Genomic DNA, 20,271 nt, shown 5'->3' on the forward strand with positions numbered 1-20,271 from the left:
TGAATCAGAATTGGGAACGAAAAAATAAATTTTAAAAATGTAATAAAAGTATTATTTTGAGTGGTACAGAACAAAAATATCACGGGATTTGCTAGGGTCCATCGCAGATGGTATGTTGCACCTTATAGCAGCCACAGAGGCGCACTTTTCAGCAGATTTTGTCTTCATTCACGAGGTGGCTGCTGTCAGATGCAACACATCATCTACAAAATGCCTTTTGCGATGGACCCTAGCAAATCCCAAATGTCACATCTTAAGGTCTAAAATATAGTCTAGCATTTCCTCCCTTTAATGTTGCCTCCGTGTCATTTCCTCCCTAGAAAATAAAATCACTCGCCCTCAAGGGGAAGGATGTCGAACATCTCCAAGCTAGGTCTAGACACCCCCAAAGGAAAAGGGCATCAGCCTCTCCGTGTGCCGTCCTTCTAACATGATACGAAATATAGAAAGACCCCTATCTGTCCTGAAATCTTAGCTGTTGGAGATATGTAAAAGCTTCATGTCAGCGTAGCACTTGGGTTGGCTGCCACAACAATGCATGGGAACTACTTTTTTGTGCTCTCTTTTAATGCCCTCCCTACCTTTCTGAAAACATATAAGATGCACTGTACTCCGAGAAGTCTTAATCTATGTTACATTTATATGACATGTAGCCTTCAGTCTGTGTTGTAGAGGACATTTCTGGAAAATCCATACTAATCAAATAAATTCTCACAACTATCCTTGCTGTATTTATGATGCCCAAATACATTCAGTGGACTCTATCATGAAAGCAGAAATGACATTTTCGCCCCCTTTTCTTTACTTGGGACACCCCCGCTAGTGTAAAAGAGTAATCATAAATACACTAGAGTCTAGAGGAGGATATCCCTGGTAAAAACAATGGGGGCGAATATATTACTTTCCTCATAATATAATACATATGGCGTATGGACCCATATGCCACATTGATCCTTTACCAATATCTAACGGTCATAAATGATCAAGTGAATCGTCTCATCCACCACTCACAGTATGATCGTCTCCCACTATCTTATCCCAAACAGGAAATTATAATTTTGTGATTACATACAGTACAAAATTAAAACCATCTCTACGCTATAAAACCAGCCCAATGCCTCTCTCTCTCTCTCTCTCTCTCGTCTCTACTAACAATGGCGTCTCCAAAACCCCCAACAAACCCCTTTTTTCTCCTCACAATCTTCCTCTCCCTCCTCTCTCTCTCCTCCGAAACCCAACCCGCTACAGGCCGAAAACCCGATTCGGACCTCATCCGTCTCTCTTGCGTTCACGCCCGTTACCCGAATCTCTGCATAAACAGCCTCTCAGCCTACGCGGGCTCGGCCCAAACCCCTAATGGCCTCGCCCAAGCCGCCGTTTCGGTCAGCCTCTCTCGAGCCCAAAACGTTACGATATTTCTGTCTCGGTTCCTCAACGCCGAAACCGTTAGCAAGAGAGAGAGAAGCACTCTCAGAGACTGCGTCGAGCAGCTTTCGGACTCCATCGACGAACTCCGAAAGACCCTTTCGGAGCTCCGGCACCTCCGTTCCGGAACGTTTCGGTGGCAGATGAGTAACGCCGAAACGTGGGTCAGTGCTGCTTTGACTAACGACGACACGTGTGCTGATGGCTTCAAAAGTGTTAACGGAAGTGCGAAGATGGCCGTTAGGAGGAAGATCTCGAACGTTGCACGTGTCACCAGCAACGCTCTCTATCTCGTCAACCGTCTTGCTTCGACACGTGGCAGTGCTGCTGGGGATCCGTAAAGATGAACGGCTTGTATTTCTCCATGTTCAATATTTTATGATATAATTAATAGTTGTGCGTTTAATGCCGGTGATGTGATGAACTCTTGATACGGCTAAAGATAGAAGTTGATTTCTGTATCACTATCACGCTATATGCATTAGAAGTAAATTTCTGTATCCTTCAATATTTATGAGAAGTAGATTTCTGTAAATATACAAAACGAGTATTATTTATTTACACTTCACTCCTTGAATTTCTCTCAAATTACCGCCACAGCTCTCGACAACACACTTTTCTTGGTTTTTGTTACTTTCTAGGAAAAAATGAAAATGCGTGACCTCACTTTTCATAGAAAAACCAAAACCAAAACACGGGTCTCACAATTCTCATGCATGTTTTGAATGATGGGAGAGCAATGCAGGAGGAAGCATGTGAACGGAAGAGTAAAAATTTAGATAGTGTTTCCAAATTACATTTATTTACGTAGGAATGAAAAGTGAAAGCTGGCCAACCCTTCTCATGAGGCCATGTTTGTTTTGGATTTTTAGAACTGATTGTGACTCAAAAACTGTTTATTGGACTTAAATTTGAGTTGAGTAAACGATTTTATTTGGACTCAGAATCCAAAATAAAAGGCCGGGATAGAGATGGCAACACTTTGCTAAGGAGTTACATGAGTGAGTATTTACATATTCGTATTTTGAAATTACTCTTTTATCTTATTGTAAGTCTAGGAAGAAATCCCCCTTAAAAATTAGGGTTTTGTGGGCTCTTCTAATTGATCTTGGGAATATAAATTTATACATGTTTTGAGACTTTTACAAATGTTTCGATTTTTTTATTATTAAAAACATGTTTATATTCATGTTCCTGAGGGCAAGTAAATGTTGCTTAATAAGTACCCTGCAATGAAAGCCATTTCGCAGCTGGCTTTTGCATGTGAGAACAGTCACCTCAAAATAATTAAATTAATAAGATAAAATCCCCTAAAATGTCAACCTGTGTGGCTGTTCTAAGGTGCAAAAGCCGCAAAATGGCTTTCCGTGAAATTGGCTAGCAAGTCGTTATAAATTTATGTTCCGAAGAGCAATTAAATGATGCTTAATGAGTGCCAAAATCCTATAAATCAGTGTAATATCTACAAAATATGTGTGAAATTTTTTTTTTTAATTTGTTGAACCTAATTAGATTTGAACATGTCCACCGATCTATAATTTTTACTAGGGAAGTGACATATTCTGCCCCTTTTTTCACTTGGGACAACCCCTCTAGTGTATCTCTTTTTAGACTTAGAGGGTCTGTCCCATGTACGAAAAAAGGGGGGCGAATATATAAGTTCCCTTTTAAATATGAAATATGGATTCATAAAGGATCTGGGAGGATTAATATTGAGGTCCAATATCCATTTTATTAACATGCATTATTCTTAATCTCACGGATTTGGCATAATGGCAGGAGTGGTGTAAATTCGCAATGGCGGGAGCCTAGGCTGCCCTTTTTTTGTTCTTAATCTCATGGCCGCTAAAGTCGTTCCTTTCTGACCACCGGATCACGGGCTTAAATGTCGATATCAAGTGCTGGGCCCGGGTGATAGATCTAGCACTTGAATTGCAGGAATTTTTTGAAAAAGTTTGGAATGATAAAAATATTTCTAAAGTTTTCCTACTTTTTATACACGATGGGAGATAGCTTGAACCAGTTCTAATTCAACTTTTAATTATATAATATCCTTCTAGTCATATCATTTGTCTCTAATTCGTGGAAAGAAAAAAAAATCCCAAGAAAAACTTTTCCGTCAGAAATGTTTTTCCTACAGCCCAAACTGGCACTCAAAAAAATCGACGGACCAGACAAAGAAAGCTCCTTTTCAAGGAGTCCGGTGGACCCACGTGGCATGTTCCAATTGGTATCTCTTTTCTCCGTGCCAAGTACGTTGCTTAGTTGGCTCTGACAAGATACACATGCGCACGTTATCTAGGGCCCCTAAAAAAAGCTAAATGAAACAGACAGCTGGCCCCATCTAATGAAAGGTGTCAGCTCCTACAAGTGCTACGACTTGGGAAACTGTGGCCTGAAAAAGATATCGACATGTTACCAAAATTATTGTATTGCCATTAATGCTCTGTCGGTTCGTTGGCTTGCTCTGATAGATCACCACAATTATCGCCGACACGAGGCGTGTGTTCCTAGCATGTGAGTGATAGAGAGAGACAGAGACAGAGATGCCATTCGAACCTAAAACAGAGATTTGTATGGTGGAGTGAGATCAATTCTATCAAATAGAGAGAGAGAGGGAGAGAGAGAGAGAGAGAGAGAGAGATTTTTGTGTTACCATTATTAATGAAGGAGAGAGTTTTTTTTGTGTTACCATTATTAATGAAGGGAAAGATTGTAGGGATTTGTCTTTTGCTGTCCATTAATATAATTCTAATTAAATGTAAACATTCCCTATAATTAAGGAAAGAATCGGTAAGGCTCTGTCCTCTTCTTTTCCCCGGTGCTTTTTTTCCTGAAAAACAGCCTTTTTTTCCTCTGACGACAAGACCTTGGCCAGACATAATTTTTGTGTTCACTTCTTTTCCAGGAAAATATATTATCATATGTGGAATTTCTTATTTAAAAGCTGAAAATGTCGTGGAAATTGACTTTTTCCCTCTTACTCGAGATTTGGTTTCCGATTAAATATATCGGAAATAGGCTTTCCAAGGAAAACGAAACATTTTCCTTGACAGTTTCCCTGGATTCCTTTTCCTTCTACCACGTCACCTGGAAAGGAAAGGAAAATGAAATCCTTTCCTTTCCTTTCCGGGGAAAAGAAGTGAACAGAGCCTAAAGAAAAACTGAAAATTATTTAACGCACTATATGGTAGTATTGATAATTAAGAAAGTTTTGGGGGTTCTTGCAAAGTCTATTGCGAGGAAGAAAATTTTTGGCGGATTGTTATAGATAAGTTTTGATGTAGGGGATTTTAATAGTTTACCCAAGAAACTAGGGCTAAAACTCAGGTCGGGCGAGTCGGGTTTTGAAGAACCCAACCCTACCCGAGAAATATCTCGGGTAGGGCTCGGTCCGGTTTTTTTTCCGGAAAACTCATGATTCCCAAACCCGACCCTACTCATGATAAATCTCGGGTCGGGTCGGATTTTTTTCGTTGACACAATTTTTTAAGGAAATTTCTTATTTTGCAAGGCAACTCAACTCATAGAAGTAGAAAAACTCAAGCATGGCAAACTCTTTAGTGCATTAACTAAGAACCATGGTTTAAAATTTCGGTTTCGGTAACCGTTTCGGACCCCACCGAAAACCAAAATTTCGGCGAAATTCAAAATTTCTGTCCGAAATTTGGTAATTTGGTTTGAAATTTCCGACCGAAATTCCGAAATTTTGTAACACTTTTTTTTAAAATAAATAAATAATGGCATTTAATTGAAATTTCCGACCTAAATTACTGAAATTTCGGTCCGAAATTCAGTAAATGGTGAAAAATGAAATTTCGGTTTCGGTCCCCACCGAAATCCGAATTTCGGATTTCGGTTGAAATTTAAAATCATGCTAATAACTAGTCCAAAGAGAATAAATTGATGCATTACCAAATGAAAATGATTATACTCATATGAGATAAACAATAAACTATTTAGTTGAAACTTGAAACCCTAGAGCTAAAGGGGGGGAAACAAACAGAAGATGGAAAGAGTCCCTGTGATTGCGTGCGTGCTTGCGTGCGTGAGTTTTACTTTTAAGTTTTCACTTTTAAAGTAACAAAGTTTTAGAAAAAAAAAATACATACTATAACTTAAGTAACTCAGGTCGGGTCGGGTCGGGCCTCTTCAAACCCGGCTCGACCCGAGATTCATGCGGGATTTTGGAAATTAAATCCGGCTCGACCTGAAACCCGAGAAACATGAACCCAACCCAAGCTATTTTCGGGTCGGGTCGATGGAGGTAGGGTAAAACCCAACCCAAGTTGCAGCCCTACAAGAAACTATGTAATAAAATGTTGAAGATATACATACTAGTTAAGGATCACCATAAAAAACTCATCCTTTTGTAGAGAGAAATTAATATAGCAGGTAACATAAATAAAATCATTGGCACCAGTCCATGCGAAGAAATATTGATGGAAGATTTCATTAATTATTTTATACTCCATATATCAAGACGAATCACTCTCTGGTACCTCGTCTTATAATAAGGGATAATAAAAGTAATTTCAGGTGGAAAATGATGTAGTATGAAAAAAGAGGTGAAACCAAATCCTATTGAATTTTATTTTTTTTGAAATGACAAATTTTATAAAAGAATCAGAAGGGAGACCCGAAAGGGAACACCCAAAGTTACAGAACAAAAAATAAAAAATTAATTACACAATGAATATGACATCAAATAGGAAATTGATCAAACCAATTCACCGAGTTGCATACCACCCCTCTTCTAGCCAACGCATCTGCCTTCTCGTTAGCAGACCTTCTAACATGAATCAACTCAATATCTGATTCCGCCAATATATCTTCCATTTCGTCAAAAAGATCCAAAAACCTCCGAGATGGAACCACCCCACCCCTCAGCCACCGGATAACATTAAACGAATCTACTTTAACAATTACCCTCTTTAGATGGTCCTTACTCACCTTTTTTATGTCATTGAAAGCCGCTTGGACTTCCGCCTCCTTAGCGTCAGTCACACCTAAAGGGCCCCAAAAAGTCGAAAGAACCATGCCGGCATCATCACGACATAAACCTTCCACCCCGGCTGGACCAGGATTCCCAAAGCAAGCACCATCGAAGTTTGTTTTTAACACTCCTTCAGGTGGTGGTTCCCATCTCTGTTCAACTTTATTAGCCCACTCACTACTCAAACACACCACACCCCATCCTTCCCAAAGATCAAACGCTGAGACAAATCAGAAAGATGGATGGCATCTCGTCCAATTAATAACCAATGCAATTATCCGCATATAAAGATAATGAGGAACCTTGGACATTCCCTCAAACACCCGTGCATTTCTCTCTTTCCATACCACCCACCAAGTGGCAAGCAAGCATACTTCCCACAAAATTTTTCCTTTCTTCTTCCAAGGCACGAAGCGCCATTGTTGCAACCAAGCTAAGGTTTAAAATTTCGGTTTCGGTAACCGTTTTGGACCTCACCAAAAACCGGAATTTGGTAATTTGGTTCCGAATTCCGGACCCAAATTCTGAAATTTCGGACTGAAATTCCAAAATTTTGTATCACTTTTTTTTTTTAATAAATAATGTCATTAAACCGAAATTTGGTAAAGGGCGAAAAATGGAATTTCGGAAAATTCCGGTTTCGGTCCCCACCAGTATCCGAAATTTCTGTCGAAATTTTAAACCATGGTTGCAACAACAATTCAATAGATCTAGGGAAAATTCAGCTAATCCTAAATCTCAGAAATATGCGACCCCATATAGACCGGGTGAACAAACAATGCATAAATAGATGGTCTGCAGATTCCCCATCCGCAAACCCATAAAAAAAGAAAGATTCCCCATTCGCAAGAAATAAGGGCAATGATCAACAAGCCACATACCACGGTTTCTCAGAAAGTTAATGGTTTGTATCCTCTCGCGAGAAGCGGCCCAACCAAAGATACTTACCCGCGACGGATAATGAAATTTCCACACATTTGTTTTGAATTTTGAGAACCGATTCTATATCTAAGATCATCCATTGTAGGAACATTTCTGGATGGCTTTTTCGATCTTACTTTCTCAGTACATTTCTAATTAATCGAATCAAATCGCCAATCAGGGTCTCCTAGGTACTGCTTATGTTGTGCAGATGAAGGGCCTAACAGAAAGAAGAGGGAAGTAACTCGGGGAGTGAGGAGAAGTGTCATCTAAACGAGAATCCAAAAGCCATAAGTACAACATATTGTTTGTCATTTTGAGTAGGTAACGTGAATTTACGTCAAAAGGCGTAAAAGTCGGCACACAATTCATGTTAAAAGGTGGTGCGTATTATCTGCGAATTTATCACCTCCCTTTAAATATTATAAAAGGAGGTATTCTAAACTCACAGGCGCCCTTGATGAAAAGGGCTGAAAGGGTGCCCTCATTCGTTGAAAGCGGATACATTTACTACTCTTTGAATATTTAGGTGCATCTCGCCATAAGATCAACGGCTCACATTGAATACTACATTTAGGAGTTTTACTTTTATTAGGTCTTTTTTTTGAGAAATTCTAGGAAAAGGTAGAGTAACAAATCTTGATATCTATTAGATATTTGCTGTATGAGTAAACGATTTGACTAGGATTGTTCTTTTCTAAAAGCCTATAAATATGGCACTCATATGTTTTTCATCTTTTTTATTGGAATAAAATTTGGTTGCCTTTTTTTTGTTGCCTCTGGTTGCTTTTTTTGGGAACGTACACAGGAGCCATCTGCTACTCTTTTGACCCTTCATGATAGAGCCATCTGCTGCTCTTCTCTTTCATAAATTTAGCCCCATATTATTACCCGATCTCTACCTCTATTGTTCCGGCAAAACTCGTTCTAAAATCACCCTATTAATTTCGCTGTACGCCCCTGCATCACTTTTGGCATCAAATGGGTGTGCCCTTTTCTCCAAGGGTGCCTGTGAGTTTAGACAAAAAGGAACAAAAATATGAAGGATAATTTCGTATTTTGGTTCCCTCCATTTGTATTAGAATGCTCCATTGGATTTTGGGGCGACGTCTAAGAGAATTATAATTGTTTTTCACAGTTTGTTAAATAATAAAAGACAAGGTGATCTCGTGTCATTACGAAAACATGATAGTGGAAATATCGGTAGTCTTAATTTATGGTTGAGCAAGTATCGTAATACGGAGATGTTAAAATTTTATAGTGTATTCTTCTAGATATCTACACTATCTAGTGTTGTGAAATCCGTTATTCTCCAGCGAAAGGTGCATCTACGTACAGCACGTTTAAAATAAAAAAAGAAAGAGTCTCGATTCTTTAATTCACCGTAGGCTGATCCCAACCCTCCGATCTGATGTTCTAGTGGATGATGTGATTGCCCATGGGTCCCACGGGCTCAGCAAAACACAAATCAAACTTTCGACCTTTTTTTCTCCTCGATCAATAATTTTTCATCAGTCAAAGAAAAAAAAAAACACAAATCAAATCAGTTGGTCTGAATAGAAGCAAACACCAAACTTCAAGGACTTGACTACGAAAACCAACTCTTCTTTCATTTCTCTCTTTTATATTTACCCCCTTCCCCTGCGGCAGCCCCAACTAGTGCATCTATGACTACACTTCTACACTAGAAGGGAGCGGCCCAAGGAAGAATAAGGGTCGGATATATCATTTCTCCTCTCATATGTAGTGGTCTAACCCATCAAAAAACAATAGTGGTCTCTTGTTACTGGTATTGAACATGACTTGGAGAGGAAGAGAGGTAAGAAGGCGTGATGTACGTGGAAGAGTATATAGAGAGGCGGCCATGTGTTTTGGAAGTCATTCCACGTGCTCTTTCGGACTCCATGCTTCAGACAAAACAACACTCTAATCAATTTTAATTCAGTCAACATGGAAACTTCCTTTTTAAGGGAAAGTATCTTCAAGGTGCTCCCCAATATCACGCCTAATCTCCATCAAATCATCCAAGGGTTATGATCGCTCCTAACCTCCATCAAATCATGTGACCCGGATCACCCTTATCTTTTGGTATTTCTACTAGTTCTCTCTTATTTCTTATCCAACGGCCGTTATCAGTCTGATGCGAAAGACCAATGCACCCAGTTTATTAGCCAATCAAACCATGCACCACCTTATCTGTCCCGAAACTACGCTTATATCTAATCTCTTTTTACATATATCGCCCTTAAAACATTATTCAAATAGTTTGCATGTTTAAGAGTTTTTATATGGTGTGAGCCCTTATAGTCCTCTATTTTTCAAAAAGTATTGTGCAGACCACACTATAGGATGATCCAAACCGTCCATGTGATGGGCCACAATATAAATAGGTTGTGACCAAAAAATCATTCCTATACGATGGAATCCTCTATACATCAGAGCGCTAGGATCATCATATAGGAATGATTGTTTGGGCACAACCTATTTATGTTGCGGCCCATCACATGGACTGTTTAGATCATCCTATGATGAAATCCGTACAATACGTTTTGAATATAAGGGCTTACACCATATAAAATCTCCATTTTTAATAGTCCTTTGCAAGATTTTTTTTATGACATAGGGTATCCGTACCCCATTTAGGGCAGGACTAATCCCTACGGATGCACGTAATCACCCAAAAACCATGTGCATCGGGTAAGCCCGAGGGGATTCGAACTCGAGTCTATGGGAAGCAAACCCACAACGCCAGCCAACGTGCCAACCCCGTGCGGTTGAAATTGCCCACACGTTCCTTTGAAATCCAAAAGGTAACCTCACTCTTCACCCATTCTCAAATTGCTAATGACATAATTGTCTTCACCCCAGCTTAACCTGCTGTTACGAGACACCCACAGAAGACTAATTCCGAAACAACCAATTACTCCAAAAGCTTATGCTGGTGGAGATGGCCTTATTTAATCTTTTATACTTTAACACCCCCCCTTCTTTCAAGCTCAAGTGTGGACCCTCTTTTTAGGGTTGGCCATTACACGTGGAATTTTAATATCAAGGAGTATTGAACACAGCTAGGGTAATTGCTATGAAACCATGTGAAACTACCAATTATTAGAAAAGCCTAAGCTGTTGGATATGGCGTCATTTATATAATCTTTTATACGTTAACACTAATCACGTGAGCCTCTAAAGAGTGTTCTATAGAGAGAGATCAGCGTACATGTAGTAAAAGAGTTTTTGGATCTACAGACAAAATTATGGAAAAAATATTCCATGGAAAAAAAATTCCAAGGTCATGTTGATAGGTTTGCAGTTTTCTTTGAAAACAGCAAAATATTTCAATTTTAGAAACTAAATACATAGAAAATTTGTTTACCAAACAGGGAATATTTATTTTCAATGGAAAAAAATTTCTAATAAATTTTTTTGATACATCCAAATTGCTAGTAAGAAAAGGTTATACAGAAACTCAATTTGAAGATCAATGGTGAGAATCAATTTTTACGATATGGTGTGAGCCATTTGGCCATGCTATATGAGACAATCGTGGATGGAACCACCTACATCAAACCAACATCAAGCCAAGTAAAACTCCTCCATCAAAGAAAAATAGAATCCCCAAAGATTCAGTAGTTGATGAAGAGCCAACGAATAAGGAAGGCTAGCCGGAGGATGTTAGACCTTTTTTATCGCAGCTCGGCTAAAGGTATCGAGTTCAAACCTCCCAGATAGCAAAAATCCACATGTGATGGTCGGCCCAAAGTGGGATCACATGTGCCACGTGTTTGCCAAGTGGGCCACACGTGCGGGGGAGTGTTAAAGTATAAAAGATAAATAACGCCTTTCTCCAACAGCTTAAGCTAATGGAGAAGTTGGTTAGTTAACAGTGCATGTTCTTTTCCTTTACCTGTTTTGAGTTTATTCTCGAGGGTTTCATAACTCTGGTTGTACTGCCCTCTTCCTTAGAGATTGTTCTAAGGATTGGGTAATGATCTTGATCCTGATATTGTATCATCTTTCTTTATTTGATATGCTCGTACCTAGGGGTCCGCCTAACCCCAACTTACCCATAAGAAAAACATTAACCAAATTGCTTCATTTATTGAAGGAAATAATATGTAACTGAGAGTAAGACAAATGGGAGAAACCAGCCAGATAACATGCCATTTGTGCAATAAAAAACACTTTTTGGGTGATTTTCCTAAACTGAAGGACTGGTTGTACATAACTTGTGATGCGGTGGCAACAACCCTTTTGTTTCCGTCTCCTAAAACCGGTTTCCTAGCATTATTGAGACACAACCTGTGATCTATAAATGGACAATTCAGAAATTAAGGGCTAGCTATTGGATCTAGGAAGAAATTCTTTAAAAAAATTTCCTTAAAAATATTCGACGAGAAGAAAATTTTAAGGGTCAACAAGAATAAATTACCAGAAAACAGGAAAAATTTTGGATTCTAGAAAAAAATTCCACTAAAATTAAATAAGTGATCCAAACGTAGGAACTTTGAAGATTTTCCCCCCCTCATCCTTACAACCCTTACGCTGCATTCTTCAACACTTTAGGATACCAGGTGTAAAATAGTTGGCCTCGCCTCATGCATGTTTCCGCGGGAGACGAACCGAATTTCTTAGGGAAAATGTTTTTATATAAAATAAAATTCTTGGAAAGAAAACTAATGACAAAAGGCATTTTGCAGATGATCTGTTGCATCTGACAGAAGCCACCTCGTGAATGAAGACAAAATTTGCTGAAAAGTGAGCCTCTGTGGCAGCTATCAGATGGAACAAACCATCCGTGAAATACCTTATATATTTTAGCAGAATTTGTAGGTGTGTGGCCATAAAGTCTAGTAATTTTCAAAAAGTACAGTTGGGCCCACTTTAAAGGATGATCCAATTCTATTATGCAACAATGTAAATAGGAAAATCATCTTCATATGATTTTCCTAAGGGAAATGATATATCCGCCCCTTTTGATCACTAGGAACACCCCCTGTCAATGTTTGTGGCAATCAGGGGCATTGAATTCTTCTGACATAAGTACAACAGCCCCTCTTTAGTCATTGATACACTGAGAGGGGGCGTTCCCGGTGATCAAAAGGGGCAGATATATCACTTCCCTTTTCCTAACCCTCTGATCCGTAGAGATTGTCATAATATGCAATCCGTCTATTGATAGAAAGGTTAGGATCATCCTATGGAGATGGCTTACGGGCTACAACCTATTTGCAATGTGGCCCATCAAATGAATTGTTTAGATCATCCTACCAAGTAGACCACCATGTACTTTAAGCCCTAATGTAGCAGGGTGTTTTCAGAAAATCTTCTCCATTGGACAATTAGCATTGTCCTATGGCGAAGATTTTCTAGGGACGCCCTATAGTCAGGACCCAACAAATGAATGGTTTGGATGATAGGAAATGATATATTTGCCCCTTTTCTTTACTTGGGACACCCCCTTCTAGTGATTACTCTTTTACACTACAAGGGGGCTGTCAAAAGGAAAAAGAGGAGATATATATATATATATATATATATATATAGAGAGAGAGAGAGAGTTAAGTGAAGCTACACATACGTGTAGCTAACTTAGCTACACCGACGGCTTAAAATACAGTGGGCCCACATTGTTTGGGTGATCCAAACCATTCATTTGATAGGCCCTCACATTGATAAGGTGTGCCCAAAAAATCAGCTCCATCGGATGATCCCAACCCTTCAAACTGTGGAGGCAAAAATGGACAGATTTGTGAAGGCTTTTACACGTCCATTTTTGCCTCCACAAATCGTAGGGTTGGGATGATCCTATGGAGCCGATTTTCCCTATCTATGTAAGGGTCCATCAAATAAATGGTTTGCATCACCGAAACAATGTGGGGCCCATTGTATTTTAAGGCGTTGGTGTAGCTAAGTTAGCTACACCTCTATATATATATATATATATATATATATATATATATATATATATATATATATATATATATATATATATATATATATAGAGAGAGAGAGAGAGAGAGAGAGAGAGAGAGAGAGGAAAGTGTTGGTGATGGTGAGCTTAAGCGCCCAATCACATTGGGGATCATTCTAACCATTCGAACTGTGGAGGCAAAAAATGGACTAATTTGTGAAGGTTTAAAGACATCCATTTTACCTCCACATTATCTGTGATGGGGCCTTACAAATGAATGGTTTGGATTACCACAAAAAATGTGGGACCCATGTGTTTGGGCCCTCAAGCTCATATAAGCTATATGAGCTTCAAGCTCACAATCATTTTCCTCTCTCTCTCTCTCTATATATATATATATATATATATAATAGTTGGATGGGGATTCCACTGTCCACTGAGTGTTCTTGTGCAATCATGGAAAAAGATTGCACAAGAACACGGGGAAGTGGGCTCGAATCTCCACCGAACGCTAAAACAAATCGAGGAAATAACAAAATCCGTCATTTAAAGAAGGTTCCGTTTTGAAAGAGTTTCCTAATAAATAAATAATGGTATTCATGAGAAAGAGGCACAGAAAACACACGAATCACGTGCAGAAAACGGCAACGTTGAGAATTCAACACGAAGAAAGTGTGTTGGAGAAATGCCCGTGAGAAAGCAATCAGGAGAAAATATCCACCCGTATCCATCCAATAATAATCCACCACGTGGCACAGAAACCGAATGTGTGATACAGCCACACCTACGTCAGCCCCAACGACGACCTTCAAAAACACGTGTTTGAAATCACAAACAGAAACTCAAAGACTATATAACGAGAAGTACGAAAAAAAAAAAAAACTTCATCAGATCACGAGTCACAGAACGAGAAAGAGTTTAACTGAAAAAGACTAGATCCGTTTGTTCGATTTCTTTGAAGGATAAAATCCGATTTTTTCGCCGGAGAATATGGCGGTATTGGCGGAATTTTCAGACGGAAAGAGGTTTTCCGGCCGGAGAATGATGAAAGTGCCGGAAAAGTCCAAATTTTCTCAAACATGCAGCCTCTTGAGCCAGTATCTCAATGAGAAAAAGAGTTTCGGAGATCTCGGCCTTGGAATAAATTGCAATTCGGAAATGAAAGGTATGAACATGTTCCTCTCCCTCTTTAGATGTTAACAACCTCTTGTTTAGATTATTTTTTTTTTTAAAAATAAAAAATAAAAATTTGTGCCTCTCTGGTCGATTTACAAGGATTTGCAAATTTATTTGATTTTTCTGGTAAAGATTGGTGTTTTTTTATACTTTTCTTGATAATTTCTGGAAAAAAACTTGTGATTCTCTAGTGCGAATTATGTTTTGCAGCTCCTGATATTGTATTTAGCATTCATGTTGTGAAACATGAGATCCTTTGTTCCTTTTGTATTTAGCATTCAGGGCTGACAGGGCCAAACTTCCACCCCTCATATCTTTTATGCATTATTGATAACTAATCGAATTTATTTCCTCTTTCTGATAATTTTTCAGAGAGATCTGAAACAATTCGTCCGATAGAAACAAGGAATTTATTGGCTAAAATGGAAATAGCTGGAGGGGAAGTTTCTACACAATTCGAGGACTTGTCAATCACAAACGCCAAATCCATGAACACGTTTCCACAGCTTTCCAATTTTGGTCCCTCCATCTCCAAGGAAGATTACAAGAACAGTGGCCATTTTAGGTAAGATCGGAAAAATCCAATCTTTGCCATTTTTTTGTATTTAAAGGAAAATGAGATTGGATTCGAATAAGGAAAATACGCAATGTAGATTTGCCAAACAATTTAAATCCTCCTAAGGCTATTTTGGTCAATTAACAACTTTCAAAGCAATTAGGTTGGATTTTGCATGACTATCCATGTAGAAAGGGAGATGATAAATTCGCACCAGACTTTAACCTTTTTGACTTCAAAATCAATTTAAAAGGAGGGCGAATTATCCTACAGAGAGTGCGAATTTATCGTCACCCTTAGAAAATGTGATTCATTATTATCAAAACTGGAGCTTCTACTGATTTTTCTTTTATGATTGTTATTATTTTTCAGCACTGCAACCGAGCCCAAAACAGCCCAAATGACGATATTTTATGCGGGAAAAGAACTAGTGTTCGACAATTTTGCGGAGGACAAGGCAAAGCAACTCATGCTTCTAGCCAGCATGGGAAGCTCACAGATTTCCGGCAATGGAAATTTCCCACAACATAATCTCAATCTGCCTCAATCTTTTTGCAAAAATCCGCTACAAGAGAGCGTTGCTCTAGGTACATTTTTATGCCATAATTCATGTATTTATTTCGTTAAAGTGTAGAAAGATTAAATAACGCTATCTCCAACAGCTTAAGCTTTTGGAGTAATTGGTTGTTTCATTCATGGGTGTAAATTTCGGTTTCCGAATGCCTTTGGCCTCACCGAAATTTCGAAATTTCCTATCCGATACACCAATTAAAAATGAAATTTTGTTTTTTTTTTTCTCCAAATTTCGGCCTAAACAAAGTACTGTATTCCCAATTTCGGTTTCAGTACTGACCGAAATCCAAAATTTCAGATTTCAGTCAAAATTTAGAACCATGGTTTCATATGGTATCAGAGCAAAGGTCCTCGAGATATTTTTTTTTTAAATAATCCACATGTAATGGCCTAATCCATCTCCAACTGCTCAAGCTTTTGGAGTATTCGGTTTTGTGATTTATATTTTATCATGCAAGTTTGAAAAATTTTAATTTTTAAGAGACGGAAAACTAACTTTATTCTTCTCTTTTGTGTATAATAGATTTGCCGATTGCAAGAAAAGCCTCCCTTCACCGGTTCCTAGAGAAGAGAAAGGATAGGTAGGTAAATTTATTAAATAATTGAATTATCCAATTATTCGCTACTGTTGTAAAATAATTGAATTTTATTTTTCCAATAAAAAAATGGAACTGATACCAGCACAACCATGTTTTAATAATTGCACAGACCCATCTTGTCTTTTAATTTTTAATAGGATTGTGTGAGAGAGTTTTTTGGTAACTCTTATAACCTTTTGACTGCTCTTTAGATACTAAAAGAATGATGTAGTGAAAATATCAAAACGTGGTTGTGCTGATATCATTTCCCAGAAAAAAAAAAAAACGATATATGATACTCTTTCTGTTTCTTAAAATGACCATTTTGGGTTTAAATATTTTCAGGATTAATGCAAATGCACCGTACTTCTATAAGAACCTGGCTTGTTCAACTACGGAGGTGTCGGCAGAAAGCAAGCCGTGGCTCAGCTTGGCTTAAGCCGTCTCTTTCGGCTCGGCTTCAAAACTAACTCGCTCTTCGTGTAAATCATGTTCTCTTTTGAATAATATGAGTCAAAGGTGTTGCACAGCCGTTCCTTTTTGGATGGTGTCTTTTCTTCCTCTTTTTCAAGCACGCTTAGGATTGTATAAACTAAAGCTCAGTTTATTAATACTATAATTATTAATTTGCAAAATGAAAGTTTAATACATGTGTGAAATCGCATAATTAAAGAATTATAAATGAACTAGTTCAAAAATGGCTCTGTTATGACATCCTTAAGTTCGATTGGGTGCAACATATATATATATATATATATATATATATATATATATATATATATATATATATATATATATGAGGAAAGTGAAGCTACACCGCCGGCTTAAAATACAATGGGCCCACATTGTTTTGGTGATCCAAACCATTCATTTGATTGGCCCTCACATAGATAGGGTGTCCACCAAAAATCAGCTCCATAGGATCATCCCAACCCTTCAAACTGTGGAGGCAAAAATGGATAAATTTGTGAAGGTTTTTACACGTTCATTTTTGCCTCCACAAATCGTAGGGTTGGGATGATCCTATGAAGCTGATTTTTTGTGGACACCCTATCTATGTGAGGGCCAATCAAATGAATGGTTTGGATCACCAAAACAATGTGGGCCCATTGTATTTTAAGCTGGCGGTGTAGCTAAGTTAGCTACACCGGCGGTGTAGCTTCAATTTCTTCATATATATATATATATATATATATATATATATATATATAGGGACACAGTGTAATGGGGACCATTTGATGTGGTGGACCATCATGGTTGCCACATGGTCCTAGTCCAATGCCGAAGGAACACTTTTGCAAGGGATGCTGCAACAAAACACTACTTATCACTATTCTACTAGGTAAATCCTAGGTAGATCAAACATTACTATTGTTTTATCCTCCTTTTTGACTAGTTATACCACTAGTCTACAAGGTAACTATCTGCATCGAAACACACCGCAAGCAAAAAAAAATTGCATGTTTTAAATTATTTGGTGTGTTTGTTTGCCAAAGTAACACCAAAATCCTTAGAGATTCCCAGACAATAAAAATGTATAATAATCGCATTTCTGGTGATGTGGCGCCACTTCTTTTTCTATATAAAATATCTTTAAAAAGACAAGATTTCATAGGTAATCCTCTCTCTCTCTCTCTCTCTCTCTCTCTCTCTCTCTCTCTCTCTCTCTCTCTCTCTCTCTCTCTCTCTCTCTCTCTCTCTCTCTCTCTCTCTCTCTCTCTCTCTCTCTCTCTCTCTCCAGGTTAACTTGCATCTAAACAGAATAAAGCTTATGATCCTCCCTAAGTTTACATGACATCCAAAACCCTTCTATAGATTTTACATCCATAAAGAATGCTTAAGCATCCAAACATGGCCCAAGTTTCTCTTCGTGGAGCCTTAGATGAGGCCTAATAGATCAAGAGACTAAGATCATCTGACAAGATTGCGCTTTAGTTTCTTTTTGTGGAGCCTTAGTCGTCTAGACAAGGTCTAATACGTCAAGATACTACAATCATCAAATCAAAGAGCCAAACAACAATTGTAAGGGGGATGATGATTTCACTGAATCTTAGGTTTACTTTTATTAATAATAATCAGTACTTATATAAAGCACGGAGAGATATGATAAACATAGTAAGAGATGATGACAAGATTAAGAAAAGATAATTTTAATCAAACCCTAACTGCCAAATCGAACATAATTGCCTAATCTAACAGTCAAACCTAATCTACCAATACAAGGACCAGACATTAATGGATCTGATCTGTTCTTTCTGCAATTGGGCTTTAATTTCTCTTGGCGGTGTCTTAGACTAGGTTTAATAGATCAAGAGGCTAGGATCATCCGATCAAGGGGCAAACGGCAATTCTGGAATTGTGTTCAATGGCCCTCCTCAAATCTAAGTTATCACATAAGATCATGCTAATGTCTTATGGGGGTAGTATCATTCCCTTGCTTGAAATTGGTACCCGACTTGAAATTTAAATTGCAAGTGCTATTCGGGAATAAAATTACATGAACGCGTTTTCCACAGTTTGGGACGGAAGCACGCAAGTCTCATTGACCTTATAAGGGTAGCCCATTCCGAAAACGTGACGAGGAAAAGAGAGTAGTAGGTTTGAAGGTAGGGAAAGATGTGGTACACGTCGCTGACAATGATGAAATTTTCTTCGCTTACTCTGAGAAGGAGGGGACAGGTTTCCCCTTGGGTTCTTATGTTAACTTTCGTAGAAGCTACATGAAATTCTAACAAGTTATTTAACTTTACAAGGGATTTGCTAGCGTCAATCATCGCCAAAAGGCATTTCTTGGATGGTCCATTGCATTTGACAGCAGCCACACAGGCTCACTTTTCAGCTCATTTTGTCTTGATTCACGAGGTGGCTGCTGTCAGATGCAACAGACCATACGCGAAATGTCTTTTGCCATAGACGCTAGCAAATCCCATTTTACAAACACTAAATTGGGGAGCAGATTGCGTGTTTGGGAAGGGTGTCCAGTTGAGTTCGGGACGGGGTCGGGTTCGGGTTCGGGTTGAGATTTCCCAGCCCAGGTTGAGTTCAGGTTAAGGTTGTAGGCATGGGTAACCGGACCTGAGTGAAAACCAACATTTTTAAAAAAAAATATTTTATTAAGCTTAAAAAGTCGGGTTCGGTCGGGTTGAACTCGGGTCAAGTCAGGAAAAAGGTTCCTCAGGTCGGGTCGGGTTGGAACTCGGGTCGGGTTCGGATTCAACCCCAAGCGAGTTGCACCCCTCCCTGGTTTTGTTTTCTAACTGCACTGTCATGCCCTGTCCACCCTATAAGGTCCTACCACTTGGAGATGTTGAATACGTGTCTGCACAGTTGGAAAAAGAGTCCACAAATATAACCCAAAATTTTCCCTCCCTTTCCAAAATGGGATCTCACAATATCATTTCCCTAATTCTTATGTTAGTTTTGGGGTTATATTTGGTATTTTCCTATTTATATCAGCCAAAATGTGAAAATAAATTATTTAAAAATAAAACATATAAATTTCAAAAACAAAATAAGGATTACATAACATCGTGAATTTTATTTGATATTTTTGTGATAAAAGAAACTAAACATGAAGATATCTCAGGTGACTATTCAAAATCTTAGGAAAATTTCAGGATTTTATAGTTCCATCAAAAATCACAAAATATAGGATATTTTAGAAAGGGGAATGATTTCTGCGCTCCAATGTTTTGATAAACATGCGCTCCATGTGTTTCTACACGACAAACACGTGGAGCGCATGTTTATCAAAACATTAAGGGTGTGTTTGGCGTACCATTTGAAATAGCGTTTAAAACGCAATCAAAACTCCGTTTGGCAAAACGGAGGTATTGTGTGTTTGGTTGCAAATGTCCCAAAACGGAGTTTTAGTGGTAAAATGACCAAAAAGGGCATTGTTTGGTTGGCCTCAATGTAACCCAACTACTCTCTCATTAGGCCCAATATTAATAGGTCAATAGGATCTCATTCAAACACTATTAAAATTAAACATCATTGTTAAAAAAAATAATATAGCTATACCTTTGGGGTTCTTCTCCTTCTTCTTCTTAACGGCCGGATTTGACAGACGAGTGAAGGCGCTGAGGCAGTGAGGCGTGAGATGGTTTGCAACTTTGCAAAGTAGATGAAGAAA

General features: G+C 38.4%; 3 protein-coding genes across 3 annotated transcripts; 2 read left to right on the forward strand and 1 right to left on the reverse strand.

The window, feature by feature from the left end:
• The first annotated feature begins 1,120 nt into the window (after positions 1 to 1,120).
• Positions 1,121 to 1,986, forward strand: LOC143880864 (Plant invertase/pectin methylesterase inhibitor superfamily protein). The gene has a single exon (XM_077383839.1). It carries the CDS (start codon positions 1,155 to 1,157, stop codon positions 1,764 to 1,766), a length of 612 nt encoding a protein of 203 aa, XP_077239954.1. The 5' UTR covers positions 1,121 to 1,154; the 3' UTR covers positions 1,767 to 1,986.
• A 4,143-nt stretch (positions 1,987 to 6,129) lies between these two features.
• LOC143881282 (uncharacterized) lies at positions 6,130 to 6,841 on the reverse strand. The gene is made up of 2 exons (XM_077384267.1): positions 6,769 to 6,841; positions 6,130 to 6,641 (listed from the first exon to the last, which is right to left on the reverse strand). Exons 1-2 carry the CDS (start codon positions 6,839 to 6,841, stop codon positions 6,130 to 6,132), a joined length of 585 nt encoding a protein of 194 aa, XP_077240382.1.
• A 7,276-nt stretch (positions 6,842 to 14,117) lies between these two features.
• On the forward strand, positions 14,118 to 16,665 carry LOC143881613 (protein TIFY 10A-like). Its single transcript, XM_077384800.1, has 5 exons — positions 14,118 to 14,418; positions 14,802 to 14,994; positions 15,358 to 15,572; positions 16,082 to 16,139; positions 16,482 to 16,665. Exons 1-5 carry the CDS (start codon positions 14,244 to 14,246, stop codon positions 16,573 to 16,575), a joined length of 735 nt encoding a protein of 244 aa, XP_077240915.1. The 5' UTR covers positions 14,118 to 14,243; the 3' UTR covers positions 16,576 to 16,665.
• The last annotated feature ends 3,606 nt before the right edge of the window (positions 16,666 to 20,271 follow it).

This window comes from Tasmannia lanceolata, unplaced genomic scaffold (assembly GCF_043159265.1).
Source record: "Tasmannia lanceolata isolate RefF3 unplaced genomic scaffold, GAP_Taslan_0.1 ptg000007l, whole genome shotgun sequence".
In the NCBI taxonomy this organism is placed as follows: Eukaryota; Viridiplantae; Streptophyta; class Magnoliopsida; order Canellales; family Winteraceae; genus Tasmannia; species Tasmannia lanceolata.